The 14,784-nt window shown below is 34.5% G+C and overlaps 1 protein-coding gene across 2 annotated transcripts in view; it reads left to right on the top strand.

The window, feature by feature from the left end:
- The window catches only part of MIS18BP1 (MIS18 binding protein 1), a 56,942-nt gene that overhangs the window by 36,626 nt on the left and 5,532 nt on the right, over positions 1–14,784 (top strand). For both annotated transcript variants that reach the window (XM_037834930.1, XM_037834931.1), the window contains exons 12-14: positions 11,067–11,239; positions 12,054–12,214; positions 14,265–14,413. In XM_037834930.1, coding sequence (XP_037690858.1) covers positions 11,067–11,239; positions 12,054–12,214; positions 14,265–14,413 — 483 coding nt within the window. The remainder of the gene's footprint in view (positions 1–11,066; positions 11,240–12,053; positions 12,215–14,264; positions 14,414–14,784) is intronic.

The raw sequence follows: 14,784 nt of genomic DNA, 5'->3' as shown, positions 1-14,784 counted from the left end.
AAGAAGTAAAAGCAGACTTCTGGGATGATGGCAGAGTGGGTGAGTTGGAATGGGCTTCTCCTCCATCAAAGTGGCTAGAAAGGGGCCAGAGGAAACCAGAACTACAGTTCCGAGGTGTGACCAGCCATAGAGGGTTCCCCATAGAACGTGGAGGGGACACTGACAAAAACTGAGGGGAAATGGCGGCTGGAGGGATGCAGTGAGTGAATTCGCCATCTGGACCGCCTCCCCCAAACCCCAGGCCAGCAACAGCAAAACCACCGCCAGGCAAGGGAGTGAGCAGCAGCTTTTCATTCCCATCCACCTACCTTGACAGATTGCTGGGGAGTGATCCTCAACAGCCAGACAGTGAGGAGCTCCTGTGAGGGAACCCAGTGGGTGGCGATTGCTCTTCCCCCACGGAAGTCTGGTGGGTGCAACAGTGAGAGGAGGGAAGGAAGAGTCGCCATTGCAGCAATAAGGAGCCCCTCCCACATCTCAGAGAATCACGGGCAGAAGGCAGGCAGAGACTGGCAGGCAAGGCCCACGTCCCACATGCGGACTGCCCTTGATCAGGCTCCCTGCCCACCTGCTTGGGGCCTTATGCCCAGGACTGGGATTCCCCAAGCACAAGGAGACCCAATGCACTGATTGGTTTCCTATCTGGTTTGGTCTCTGCCCACCACACAGGAGAAGTTTAGGGAAGACCTACTTGAGAGTTCCACTTGCTGGTAGGTTACGGAAACTGTACTCTAGCAAGCTATGCCTCAAGAGCACCACCTGCTGGTAGGATTGGGAAACTGCACTCCAACAAGCCAAATTATACATAAATGCTCAATTAGTTCTACACTTCCCAAAATAACTATATCAAGAGAAGCAAATGTCCCGAAGCCAGCAGAAAATTACAAAGCACTTAAAGATATAGCTATGGACAAGTCAAATGCACAAATTAAAAAGATGCAGGAGACACAAAATTTGAAGCAATTAATCAAAATGGTACGCACAAATATCAATTTTATGGCTCAGGATATAAAGAACGTGAAGACCCTAGAAGAGCATAAATAAGAATTTGCAAGAGTAAATAGAAAAATAGTGAATCTTATGGAAATAAAAAAATACTGTTGATTAAATTAAAAATATTCTTAATACACAACACCAGATTTCAAGAAGTAGAGGAACTAATTAGTGACCTTGATGATGGGGTGACGGAAAGAAGCACAAAAGAATGAATGTTGAAAAAAATTTAAAAATTTGAAATGGATCTCAGGGAAATGATGGGCAACATGAAGATCACAAATATAAGAATCATTGGTGTTCCAGAAGGGGAAGAGAAGAGTAAAGGGCTGGGAAGAGTATTAAAAAGAATTGTTGGGGAAAATTTCCCAGCCCTTCTAAACGACACAAATGTGCAAATTAAAGATGCCCAACTAACTCTGCATACAATAAATTCAAATAAGCCCCCTGTGAGACATATACTGATTAGATTGTCAAACACTGAAGAGAAGGAAAAACTTCTGAAAGCAGCAAGATAGAAGCGATTAACCACATACAAGAGAAACAACATAAGACTAAGTAGTGACTACTCAGCAGGCATGTTGGAGGCAAGAAGACAGTGGTATGACATATTTCATATTCTGAAAGAGAAAAATTGCATAGATCTAACATTTAAAAACCAAAGAATAAGATGTCTGGTTCAAAAACTCTCTTCACAGTAATAACTTTGAGTGTGAATGGATTAAACTCCCCAATTAAAAGATACAGACTGGTAGAATGGATTAAAAAATATGACCCAAGAGACTCATCTTAGACCCTGAGACACAAAGAGACTGAAAGTGAAAGGATGGAAAAAAATACTCCACACAAACTACAATCAAAAGAAAGCTGGGGTAGCCATACTAATATCAAATAAAATAGACTTTAAATGCAAAGATGTCATAAGAGATAAAGAAGGACACTATATATTCATAAAAGGGATAATTCACCAAGAAGAAATAACAATTTTAAATATTTATGCACCCAATCAAGGAGCTTCAAAATACATGAGACAAACATTGGCTAAACTAAAGGGAGCAATAGAAATGTCTACAATAATAGAGGGAGACTTCAATACACCAATCTCTTCTATAGGTAGAACAACTAGACAAGAAGACCAATAAGGAAATTGAGAACCGAAACAATATGATAGATGAATTAGACAACATTCTCCTAAACAATCAGTTGATTGAAGAAGAAATTGCAAGATAAACTGGTAAATATCTAGAGATAAATGAAAATGAGAACCCAACATATCAAAACCTGTGGGATGCAGCAAAGGCAGTGCTGAGAGGGAAATTTATAGCTTTAAATGCATATATCAAAAAGCAAGTAAGAGCTAAAACTAAAGACCTAACTGAACAACTGAAGAAGCTAGAGAATGATCAGCAAACTAACCCTAAAGCAACTACGGAAAAAGAAATAACAAAGATTAAAACAGAAATAAATGAGCTAGAGAACCAAAAAGAAAAAGAAAAAAAAAGAAAACCAATAGAATAAATAAAACCAAAAGTTGGTTCTTTGAGAATATCAACAAGATTGACGGACACTTAGCTAGACTGACAAAGTCAAAAAGAGAGAAGATTGAAATAAACAGAATCAAAAACGAGAAGGGGATAATTTCTGCAGATTCTGAAGAAATTAAAAAAAAAATCATAAGAGGATACTGTGAATAACTCTATGCAACAAGCTAGATAATTTAGAGGAAGTGGATCATTTTCTAGAAACACATGAACAACCTAGACTGATCCAAGAAGAAATAGAAGACCTCCACAAACTAATCAGAAGCAAAGAGATCCAATCAGTCATCAAAAATACACCTACAAATAAAAGTCTAGGGCCGGATGGCTTCACCTAGGGAATTTTACCAAATGTTCCAAAAAGAATTGACACCATTCCTGCTGAAACTTTTTCAAAAAATTGAAGAAAAAGGAGCAGTACCTAACTAATTTTATGAAGCTAATATCATTCTGATACCCAAACCAGGTAAAGACACTACAAAAAAGGAAAACTATAGGTCAATCTCCCTAATGAATATAGATGGAAAAATCCTAAACAAAATACTTGAAATCGAATCCAAAGGCACATTAAAAAGATTAATACATCACGGCAAAGTGGGGTTCATTTCTGGAATGCAAGGGTGGTTCAACATAAGAAAATCAATTAATGTAATTCAACACATTCACAAATCAAAATGGAAAAATCCATCGATCATCTCAATAGATGCCAAAAGAGCATTTGACAAAATTCAACATCCCTTTTTGATAAAAATACTTCAAAAGTTAGGAATTGAGAGAACCTTCCTTAGTATGATAAAGGAATCTTTCTCAGTATGATAAAGGGCATATATGAAAAACACACAGCCAACATAGTACTCAATGGTGAGATGCTGAAAGCCTACCCCCTAAGATCTGAAATGAGACAAGGATGCCCACTGTCACCTCTATCATTCAACATTGCACTAGAAATTCTAGCCAGAGCAATTTGCCAAGGCAGAGATATAAAAGATATCCAAATTGGAAAGGAGGAAGTAAAACTCAGTATCTGCAGTTGATATGAGCATATATTTGAAAAAAATTGAGAATTCAACCACAAAGCTACTCAAGCTGATAAACAAATTCAGCAGAGTGGCAGGATGTAAGATTAATGCACATAAGTCCGTAATGTTCCTATACACTAGTAATGACCTAACTGAAGAGGCAATTAAAAAAAAAAAAAAATTGCATTCACAATAGCAACTAAAAAAATCAAGTACCTAGGAATAAACTTAACTAAGAATGTAAAAGACCTCTACATAGAAAATTACCAAATTTTACTAAAAGAAATTAAAAAAAGACCTAAATAGGTGGGAAAATATTCCATGCTCATGTGTAGGAAGACTAAGTATTTTTAAGATGCCAGTCTACCCAAACTGATCTACAGATTCAACACAATCCCAATCCAGTTTCCAACAACTACTTTGCAGACTTGGAAAAGCTAGTTATCAAATTTATTTGGAAGGGAAAGGGGCCTTGAATTGCCTAAAAAAGAAGAACAAAGTGGGAGGACTTACATTTCCAGACTTTGAAGCCTACTGTAAAGCTACAGTGGTCAAAACAGCATGGTATTGGCATAAAGATAGACATATTGATCAATGGAATCAAATTGGGAGTTCAGAAATAGACCCCCAGATATACAGTTGACTGGTTTTTGATAAGGCCCCCAAATCCACTGAACTGAGACAGAACAGTTTTTTCAACAAATGGGGCTGGAAGAACTGGATAGCCATAACAGAAAGAACAAAAGAGGACCCCTACCTCACACTCTATACAAAAATTAACTCAGAGTGGATCAAAGACCTCAATATAAGAGACAGTACCATAAAACTCCTGGAAGATACTATAGAGGAACATCTTCAAGATTTAGTATTAGGACACTTCTTAGACCTTACACGCAAAGCACAAGCAACAAAAGAAAAAATAGATAAATAGGAAATCCTCAAAATCAAAAGCTTCTGTACCTCAAAGGAATATGCCAAAAAGGTGAAGAGGCAGCCAGCGCAATGGGAGAAAATATTTGGAAATCATGTATCTGATAAGAGACGGATATCTTGCATACATAAACATATTCTACAACTCAGCAACAGTAGAACAAACAGACCAATTATAAAATGGGCAAAAGATATGAAAAGACATTTCTATGAAGAGGAAATACAAATGGCTAAATAACACGTGAAAAAATGTTCATCTTCACTAGCTTTTAGGGAGATGCAAATCAAGACCACAATGAGACATCATCTCACACCAATAGGAATGGCTGCCATCAAACAAAAAGTAAACTACAAATACTGGAGAGGATGTTGAGAAATTGGAACTCTTATTCATTGCTGGTGGGATTGTATAATGGCACAGCCACTCTGGAAGACAGTTTGGCAGTTTCTCAGAAAACTAGATATTTAATTACCCTGTGATCTGGAAATTTTACTTCTTGGCATATACCCAGAAGATTTGAAAGCAGTGACATGAACAGACATTTGTACACCAATGTTCATAGCAGCATTGTTCACAATTGCCAAGAGATGGAAAGAATCCTGTTGAAGTGTCCAACAGATGAGTATATAAACAAAATGTGGTATATACATACAATGGAATACTATGCAGCAGTAAGAAGCAACAAGGTCCTGAAACATGGCAACATGGATGAACTTTGAAGATATAATTCTGAGTGAAACAACTCAGACACAAAAGGAGAGATATTGTATGTTACCATTCATATGAACTATCTAAACAATGTAAAATCAACATCTTATAAGAAAATTGGGGACCTAGTGATACACAGTACTAATGAAGGAGAATGATAATATAATATGTTCAGATATGTTAATGATGGTGAATTCAGAGGGTGATAATGGATAGGGGTGACAACTGTTAATGGGATTGTAAGTTATCAGAGCTGTATTGAAGGTGAATAGGAATGAAAGGGGTTAAGGTGTGTTTCCCACAGAACAGTACCACAAATATAGATAGGTGCTTGCATGATATACTTCTAAGGTATGACACTAGCACAGAGAAGTAGCACAGAGAGTTGACAACAGAAGGATATATGGGAAAACTCGACATATTGCATACTAGGAACTATAATTAATAGGAATACCATACTAGTATTACTCAAATACTAAGGATAAATAAGTAACGGCTGATGAGATATGAGATGTTTTGTGTCATGAGAATTGTTTAAAATGGAGAATTAAGAGGATTATACAATGAAGTGATGTTAATGTGAGATATGGATGAATTATCGTGGATATACCGTATGCTATGTGAATTTAGGAACCTCCTACTTTATAAGTCAAGCCATCAATATTGAGGCTTGCTTGGGTGAAACTTATGGCTGTAGGGAGGAGGCTAAGCTCACCTGTAATTATGCCTAGGAGTCACTCCAGAAAATTTCTTTTGTTGCTCAAATGTGAACTTTCTGTCTCTAAGCCTAACTCTGTAGATAAGTTCATCACCCCCCCCCCACCCGACATGGGACAGGACCCCCAAGATGAATGAGCCTTCCTGGCGATGGTGGGACATGGATTCCAGGAATGATCTTGACCCTGGCATAGAGAGATTGGGAATGCTTTTTGACCAAAAAGGGGAGGAAAGGGGCAGCAAAATAAGGTTTTACTGGCTAATAGAGTTCAAATAGATTTGAGAGGTTGTCCTGGAGGTTACTCCTATGCAAACCTCACCTAGATATGCAGGATGACCACAGAATGATAAGCCCAGGTCAACAGTAGTCCCAAAAACCTTAAAGAATACCTGGATCCCTATCTGGGACTCTATAAAACTTTCACTCACTGACTTTATTTGCCTGAGGCTTAAGTCCTGCTTCTATGCTGGCTAAGTCCCAGAATCCAGAGCCAATAGCCTCTTCAAGAACATCAACTATATGTGTCCCCTTTTCCCACAATGTCGACACCCCTTTTCAACATGAACACGTTAGGGTGGTCACTACCTAGACATCCCTGAAGATCAGAAAAGTGATTAAACTGGAGGAAGGGGTAGCAATAGACACGATGGAATTTGGCAAAGGATTATGAATACTGAATATTTATATAATTTTCCTTTTCTTAGTTGCTAGGGCATTAGAATAGTTAGAAGGAAAGAATTGAAATGGTGAAACAGTAACCCATAGCATCCTTTGAAAGTTGTTCTGTAGCTACTTGTTAAATTTTAATTTGAAAGCTCTACCTTTTTGTATATATGTTATATTTCACAGTAAGGAAATAACTGAAACTATGGTACTATTAACTCATAATAATTTTGGAAATTTCCTGTATATCTGCTTGTTAAATTGTACTTTGAAAGATACTACCTTTTTGTACATATGTTATATTTCATAATAAGGAAATGACTGAAACTGTGGATTTGTAACCTATGATATTCTTTGAAATTTGCTCTCTGACTACTTGTTAAATTGCACTTCGAAACATATCACTTTTATTATATATATATGTTATATTCTACAATTTAAAAAATATTAAAAAAAAAAGAAGTAAATGGAAACACTCTTGAAAGGAGTGGAAATTTAGAAAGTCTCAGCAAGAAGATCTAGAGAAGAACCAAAAGGAAAACTTGGAACTGAAAAATACAGTAACAAAAATTAAAAACTTATCATATAGGATCAATAGCAGAATGGAAATGACTGAGGAAAGAGGCATTCATTATCCAGAATGAAGGAAGAGCAATAGAATTGGTAAACATCTGGATAAATATAATAGACTGTTTTTCTTTTGAGTTCTTTTAAATATTTAATGGTTGAAAATGAATATTATACAGCAGTTTTAAATATATTTAATACATAAGACAACTAAAATGGAAAGGAGGGTAGATTAAATAGATTTGTATGATGGTAAGATTTTTACCTTTCACTCAAAGCAGTAATGTATTGCTTGTAAGTAGACTATTGTAGTTGTATATGTATATTGTAACCCCTCAAGCAACCACTAAAAAACTATACAAAGAGTTATATTCAAGCATATAAATCATAAATTAAAATACTAAAACTCTTTGATCACAAGGAGGTCAAAAAATGGAAGAACATCTTTTAAATTTTATTTTAAAATTACTTTATCAAATAAAGAAATATTTCCAAACAAAACAAAGCAGAGCAATGGGAAAAACAAATATCCTGAAATAACTTCATTCCTGCCAGTATACGCCTACCATACCAAAAGGAAATTAATAAACCATAGTCACACCTGAGCATTCCCATATCATTAAAGTAACACTCAAAATATCTTGGTGATATTGGAAGAACATAAAAGAGGTAAAAGACAGAAAACAATAAAACAGTTGACCTGAACCCAAACATAATTACATTAAATGTAAATGGCCTAAATGTACCAATTAAAAAATAGACACTGTCAGAATGAATGAAAAAACATGACGCAACTATGCTGTGTGGAAGAAACTTTTCCTCAAATATAATGAAATAGGTAGGTTAAAAGTAAAAGAATGGAAAAATGCCATGCAAGCATACATAAGAAGAAAGCTGGAGCAACTATATTAATATCAAAGATTTCAGTGCAAAGAAAATTATCAAAGATAAAGAAAGACATTACAAAATAATAAAAGGGTCAGTCACCAGGAAGACGTAACAATCCTAAATGTTTGTGTACCTAACAACAAAGCTTTAAAATATGTGAATGAAAAACTGACAGAACTGACAGGAAAAAAAAGACAAATCCACAATTATAGTTGTAAACTTAAGTGCTCCTCTCTCAGTAATTGATAATGCTAGTAAACAGAAAATTGAGCAATGCAATCAACCAACTGCATCTAATTAACCTTTATAGAACAGTCCACTCAACAATAGAAAACGAAAGTACATTCTTCCCAAGGATACTTGAAATTTTCGCCAAAACAGACCAAAGACCAGGTCTTAAAACTGATCTTAAATTTAAAAGAACTGAAATATATTAAGGGTGTTCTCTGACCATAATTGAATTATATAAATCAGTAACAGAAAACAGTAAAATCTCTATAAACATTTGGAAGTCAAACAACACTTATAAATAATCCATGGGTGAAAGAGGAAGTCTCAGTGGAAATTAGAAAGTTTCTTGAACTGAAATGAAAATATATCTAAATTTGTGGGATGAGGCCAGGAGTTCATAAACAACTTTACAGGTTATGCAAATCTATATGTCTATTAAAATTCATAGAACTGTATACTCCACAAGTCAATTTTATTGTTTGTTAATTTTTTTAAAATGTAAAACAAAACCTGGATGCCATACTATTAAAATATTCAGATCTGGCAGACCTGGGTTTGGGCTAGCTTTTCTAGTATTTCCAAAGCTCCTAACTGCAGCCATTCCTATTAAATATACAGTATATTGTGAATATGAACTGTCTGCCATTCCCTAACCATATGTCATGCTTTCCTCATCATCATTTCATTGTGTTATTGCCTCTTATTTACTTGTTGTATTCCTACCCATCCTTCAAGTTTTATTTCACATGTCATTTCCTTGAAACCTTTCCTTGTCTTTAACTATTTCTATTACCCACTCAATCAGATGTCTTACCTCTTTCTTATGAACAACATAAAGCAATCCCGATCAGACTGCACAGTAAAATAATCACCTGGGGAGCTTTGAAAATGCAAACTGCTGTGACCACACCCCTACTGGATTGTAATCTTCAGAGATAAGAGTCTGAATCTGTTTGCTTATTTTGCTTACTTACATTTTTGCTTTAAGCTCAAGTGATTCTAACTTGTAGCCCACCACTTTGTACCTGTCATCAGACTTAGAGCCTAGTGGAGTAGAGAGATTTTTATCAAATACAGTCACTGAGAAGTTTAGGAGAATTGGTATATGTATATTATCAGGGCAATCTGATTTAGCTTAGACAAATACTTGAACTAAGATCTGAAGGATAAGTAAAAATTTAAGCCAAAAGTTCAAGAAAAGGGCATTTTAGATAGAATAGTATTTATAAAAGTAAAAAGAAAGAAAGCATATTCAGAAATACTGAAAAAAGGCCAAAATGGCTACAGAAAGTTAGGGAAGAACAGTACAAAATGAGACTACAGAGGCAAAGAACAATGTAGGTCATGATAAGGATTTTGGGTTTTATGCTAAAAATAATGAAATGAGTTTAAGTAGGACTGGGGTGACATGATTAAATTTGCCTTTTAAAATTATCTGAGAAAACCTAACAGAGATGTGTTAATTGCAGACTAATTTCTTATTACATGCTTTATTTAAGTATTTTTATTATGACAAAGTCCTTTCTGGTGGTCCTAGTCTTGAAAATTAGCTATGCATACAACTAATTAATTATGCAAAAGCATTTTTTTAAACAAGTGTTTAATTGCCCATAAGTATTTTTTCTCCTTTTATGCATGCATCAGTGGTATGCTGCAGTCAGCTTGTATAGGTAGGTTTCACAATATGTGATTGTAAAATTTTCAGGAATTTCACAAAGCTGTTAATAAACAGAGGCCACGAGTACGCAAAGCTCATCACTTCCTAATTATTTTACTACATTTTACTATTTCTTCACAGTTTCTAATCTATTATATCTGCACAATGGGAATACTATATAATCATTTGCTATCACGTATTTCTTTCAAACTGCATTTGGCGATGTCAGACTGATAGCTTGAAATCAGCCACAATGAGAATATTTACACTATGGAAATTAGAAAAAACTACAAATGTGGACTTTTTAATTCCAGATCTGGTTGTTAAACACTTACCAGCATACACTGCATTTAGCCCATGTATACCAACTGGATTTCAACTTGAAATAACACAGTACCATTTTTAGGTTAATAGAATGAGTTAAATAGATGTTTTCTGGCTGAACCATCAGCCTAAGGGCAATATATAATATCTGTTTTTATTGGTGGGTAGGGGGAAGGATAGGGATAGTAATGTGTGTTCTATGCTTTAAATAATCATTTGTAAGTGAACTTTTAGAACATAGCTCAACTTGTTAAATTGAGGACCATCTTACCTTTTTTTTTTGAGCACCATTTTATCTTGATTTGTAGTCTTTTTTTCTATTTTAATTTTTATTTCTCTCAATTAGGAAAATATTTTCCCTAAAATGCTGAGTTCTTTAAATCAGAGTAGAATGAAAGCAAGCATAACACTTTTGAACAAAGAGTTTATAATCTGGAGTATATAGGAACCAAGCTTATTTTCCAGTCTATTCAGCATGAATAAGTTTTGAGCAACAATATAGAAAAATTAGTTATGTTAGAGTTCCCCAAAAGACTAAATCATTAGTTGTAGTTAAGAAAAAATATTGAAAGACTGGGGATGATTTTTTCAGGTTAAATAGAATACAGCAAAATAGAAGACAACTATTAGAAATGTAAAACCACATCTTCCTATTTTAAGTACTAAAGTGAGTGGAGGGAATAGTATCTTCCCTCAAAAGGTTATCTAGAGGGATTTTGGTAAAATTTCTTCAGCTCAGCCAATCTCATTAATTCAGTGGTATGCATTTAAAAGGTTTTTTAAATTGATTTGAATTTCTTGTTCTTTAACTGCTTTTGGTCTTCCACAGTGCCTTTGCATCTCTTCCAAAGCACAAACCTGGTTTCTGGTCAGATGTAGCTATGGCTATAGGTTCTCGATCTGCTGAGGAATGCCAGAGGAAATATATGGAAGATCCTCGAGGAAAAGGATCCCAGAAACATGTCACTAAGAAAAGGCCAGTCAAACCCAAAGGCCAAAATGGTAACCCTTGAAGTAAATAGTTTTTGGTTTTTTTTTCTTAGTTCTCAGTATAGATTTCTAATCACTGATGATGTATTTTATATTTCTCTGTGAGTCCTATCATAGGTAAACATTTTAAGGCTAGAAAGAATTTTTAAGCTGGAAAGAACGTTAAAGATCATCCCTTTCATTTTTTTGTCTTACGGAAGTAGCCACTTCAATTAATAGTAACCTCAGCAGACTTGTACTTCATGTTTGTTCTAGGAAATTTGCAGTTGGATCCAGAAATTTCAATATCTGGTTTATTGTTCCAAGGGTCTAATTTCAGGCCTCTTGGTTAGAACCCCCTAGTAATTCATAATAGAACCCAGAATAAATTTAATTTTCATAGACCCAGGAAAATGGGGTCATGACCCTAAGGTTGTTAGTAAAAGTTAGTATAAAAGTTATATGTCATAGAAACCCTATACTAAACTTTAGGAGTACTCAATATCCATGCCATAATTTAGTAAGGTGTATATTTTAGCACAAACAATAAATTAGGCATTCAGCAAGGGATGGGGTGGGGTAGCCTTTCTCACAGAATAAAGACCTTTTTAACCTCCTTACCTCCTCACCCTGCCTAGTCTTAGGTAGTTTCTTCTTGAGGATATTGCTTTCTACTTATATTGCACACCAATCCCAGTGTATAAAGAATCGTTTGCTACATAGAATTGTGAGACAGCAGAGGCTGAGTTTACTTAATATGAGTTTAGGTTTTGCAAAAGCTGTTAACTTCATAGAGCAGTTAGTATAAATGACCAAATCCTTATGAAAATGTTTTGCTGACTCCTAGGCAAAACAGGTGATGCTGATAAGAAGCAAACTACTAAGATAACCGCAAAAGTGGGAACTCTTAAAAGGAAGCAACAGATGAGGGATTTTCTGGAACAGTTGCCAAAGGATGACCATGATGATTTTTTCAGTACAACACCCTTGCAGAATCGAAGAGTACTGGTAAGGGTCTTAAATGCATAAAATAATTTTTTTCTTGATATTGATTTTTACAATTTCCATTTTTATATGTGGTTACTGTTCACCACTAATATTTAGGTGAAGGATTGATAGCTGCTACAGACATGACCACAGTATAGGATGCAGTCTGCCAGTACATGTCATTTCTCATCAGTTTCCAATGTCTGCCCTTCAGTGGGGTTCAAATGTAATGTTTATAAAACCAAATAATTTAACTCAGAAGTAGGTCAAATAATATATAGACTTAAAATCTAAATATAAAATGAGGCAAATTTTTAAAAAGTAAGGTGATAAGAAAAGATTATTTCCTACTATATAGTGAATTGGGGGGAGGGAGGTATTAAAGTGAGATTAACACAAGATTTTGACATTTGAATTTATAAAAGTTAATTTTTATAGAATGAAAAGCATAACTAAACTTCAGTGATTTAAGGCAAAATATTTGCAACAAATAAAACAAAGCCAATAATATCTATAGTAACATTCAAATGTTGGAATAATAAATATCAAGATCATAGGGAAAAAAATGGACAAAAATTCAAAAAACACAACAAACTTTGGGGAAGTGGTAATTTTAGCTAATAATCAAAGGACAGCAAAGTAAATTATATGTATATCATCTAAATTATAGAATCTTTTTTTTAATAAGTTAAAATATCCACTGCTAATAAAAGCCATAGGGAACATCAATGGATATATAAATTAGATCTTATCCTTTGGAAAGCATTATTGGAATATATTACTAGAGCCATAAAGATTAATTTCACTCTTGCAAGTTTATCCTTAGAAATTCAAGGTAGCTTAAAATATTCCCAAAGGTACTAATTGCAGGCTTGTCTTTACAGAAGATAAACTGGAACAATCTATATATCCAATAAGGATGTTTTTCATAAACAGAATGAAATATAGTGAAAATACTAAGTATACTTTTGAGATTTTCTAGAGTTTAAATATAAATGTTAAGAATATTAAGATTGAGTTAATATAAAAGTGTGTGGATATAGACTACTGGACTGTTAAGTGAAAATTGAAAGAGCTAGTGAGCTAGACTTAATGTAATTTTTTCATTTTTTTAAGCTAGACTTAGAGCAGTTTTTTTAATCTGATGGTTTCTTAATGTTCTTGAGTCATCTTCAATTTAAAAAGGCTACACAATGTTTTTAGAGCTTAGTAACATTATCTGAATGCTCTTTTTGCCTGTACTGGTTATAGAGGGAGATATTTTAAGAGTGCCATCAGAGGCCCTTACAGTGTTCTCATCACAAACACCAGACTCCTTTAGGAGTTGTACACTATCCCACCATATTTTAGGCTCCTTATATGTTTCGGCCTAAATACAATAGTAACAGCATTAAAAAGAAAGATAAAGCAGAAATGAAAAGCAGTGAATCAGATCATTTTCCGTGACAAAAACCCACTTTCTCTAATGTTTTAATATAAAGGTTAGTAAAATCCTAATTAAGGATTGAATTGTTATTTATTGGAAATGTAGACCCAAAACAAAGTTTAAAACTGCTTGAGTTCATACTAAGTATCAAGAATAATAGTAAATGAATTGTAGTTCTGTTTTATTCCATCTACACCAAAGGTTGGGAAACTTTGGGCTATATGTGGGGCTGAATCCAGCTTTCCACCTGTTTTTATACATAAAAGTTCATTGGAACATAGCCAAGTCCACTTGTTTGCATATTGTTTATGGCTGCTTTCACTCTACAAAGGCATTGTTGAATAGTTGGAACAGAGACTGTATGACCCAAAAATATTTGGCGCAAATATTTACAGCTGGCTCTTTACAAGAAATGTTTGCTGACCTCTGGTCTTCATAATCTTTAGAAGTAGGTGTCAATATCTCCTTTTTACAGAGGAGAAACTGGGGTTTTTAGAGGCTCAGTCTCTGTTCACACCTTTCTAATCTTTTTGATAATTTCAGGAGGAAATTTATAAGGAGGAATGCAACTTAGCTCCTCGAAACACATTTTGTTATTATAAGAAATTCCATGATGGCTGCTGGTAATAAATATTTGCTTTCTAGTTGCCAAGTTTCCAGGACAGTCAAGAAGAAGATGATATTCTGCCAAATATGGACAGAAATCCAACAACTCCATCATCTGTTATCTTTCCATTGGCAAAAACTCCTCAGTGTCAGCATGTCAGTCCCGGCATGCTAGCCTCTATAAATAGGTAAATATTTAAGCATGTGATACTAATCTTCATCAGCATTTGGGGGAACATTTAAATATTTCATGAGTAGATGTCAGTAATGGAAAGAGTCATCATTATAAAAATATCAAGAAAGAATAGTTTCTAGAAGTCAAAAATGGAAAGTTTCATGTAGTAGAAGTGTAGTCAATATAGTATTGGGATATAGCTTACACACATCAGGATAAATGCCAAATTGATCATGTTTTACATGTTAAAAGTTAAATTATAAAAAAAAAATACTTAAACCTTGGAGATCTATTTTATAATCTCAGATTGGTGAAGGTTTTTCTGTTACACTATACATCATTTTTTTTATTTGATTATATATCTCTGAAAGGATACATAAAAAA

Source organism: Choloepus didactylus, chromosome 4, assembly GCF_015220235.1.
Source record: "Choloepus didactylus isolate mChoDid1 chromosome 4, mChoDid1.pri, whole genome shotgun sequence".
Classification (NCBI taxonomy): domain Eukaryota; kingdom Metazoa; phylum Chordata; class Mammalia; order Pilosa; family Megalonychidae; genus Choloepus; species Choloepus didactylus.
This window is presented reverse-complemented; position numbering and strand designations above follow the sequence as displayed.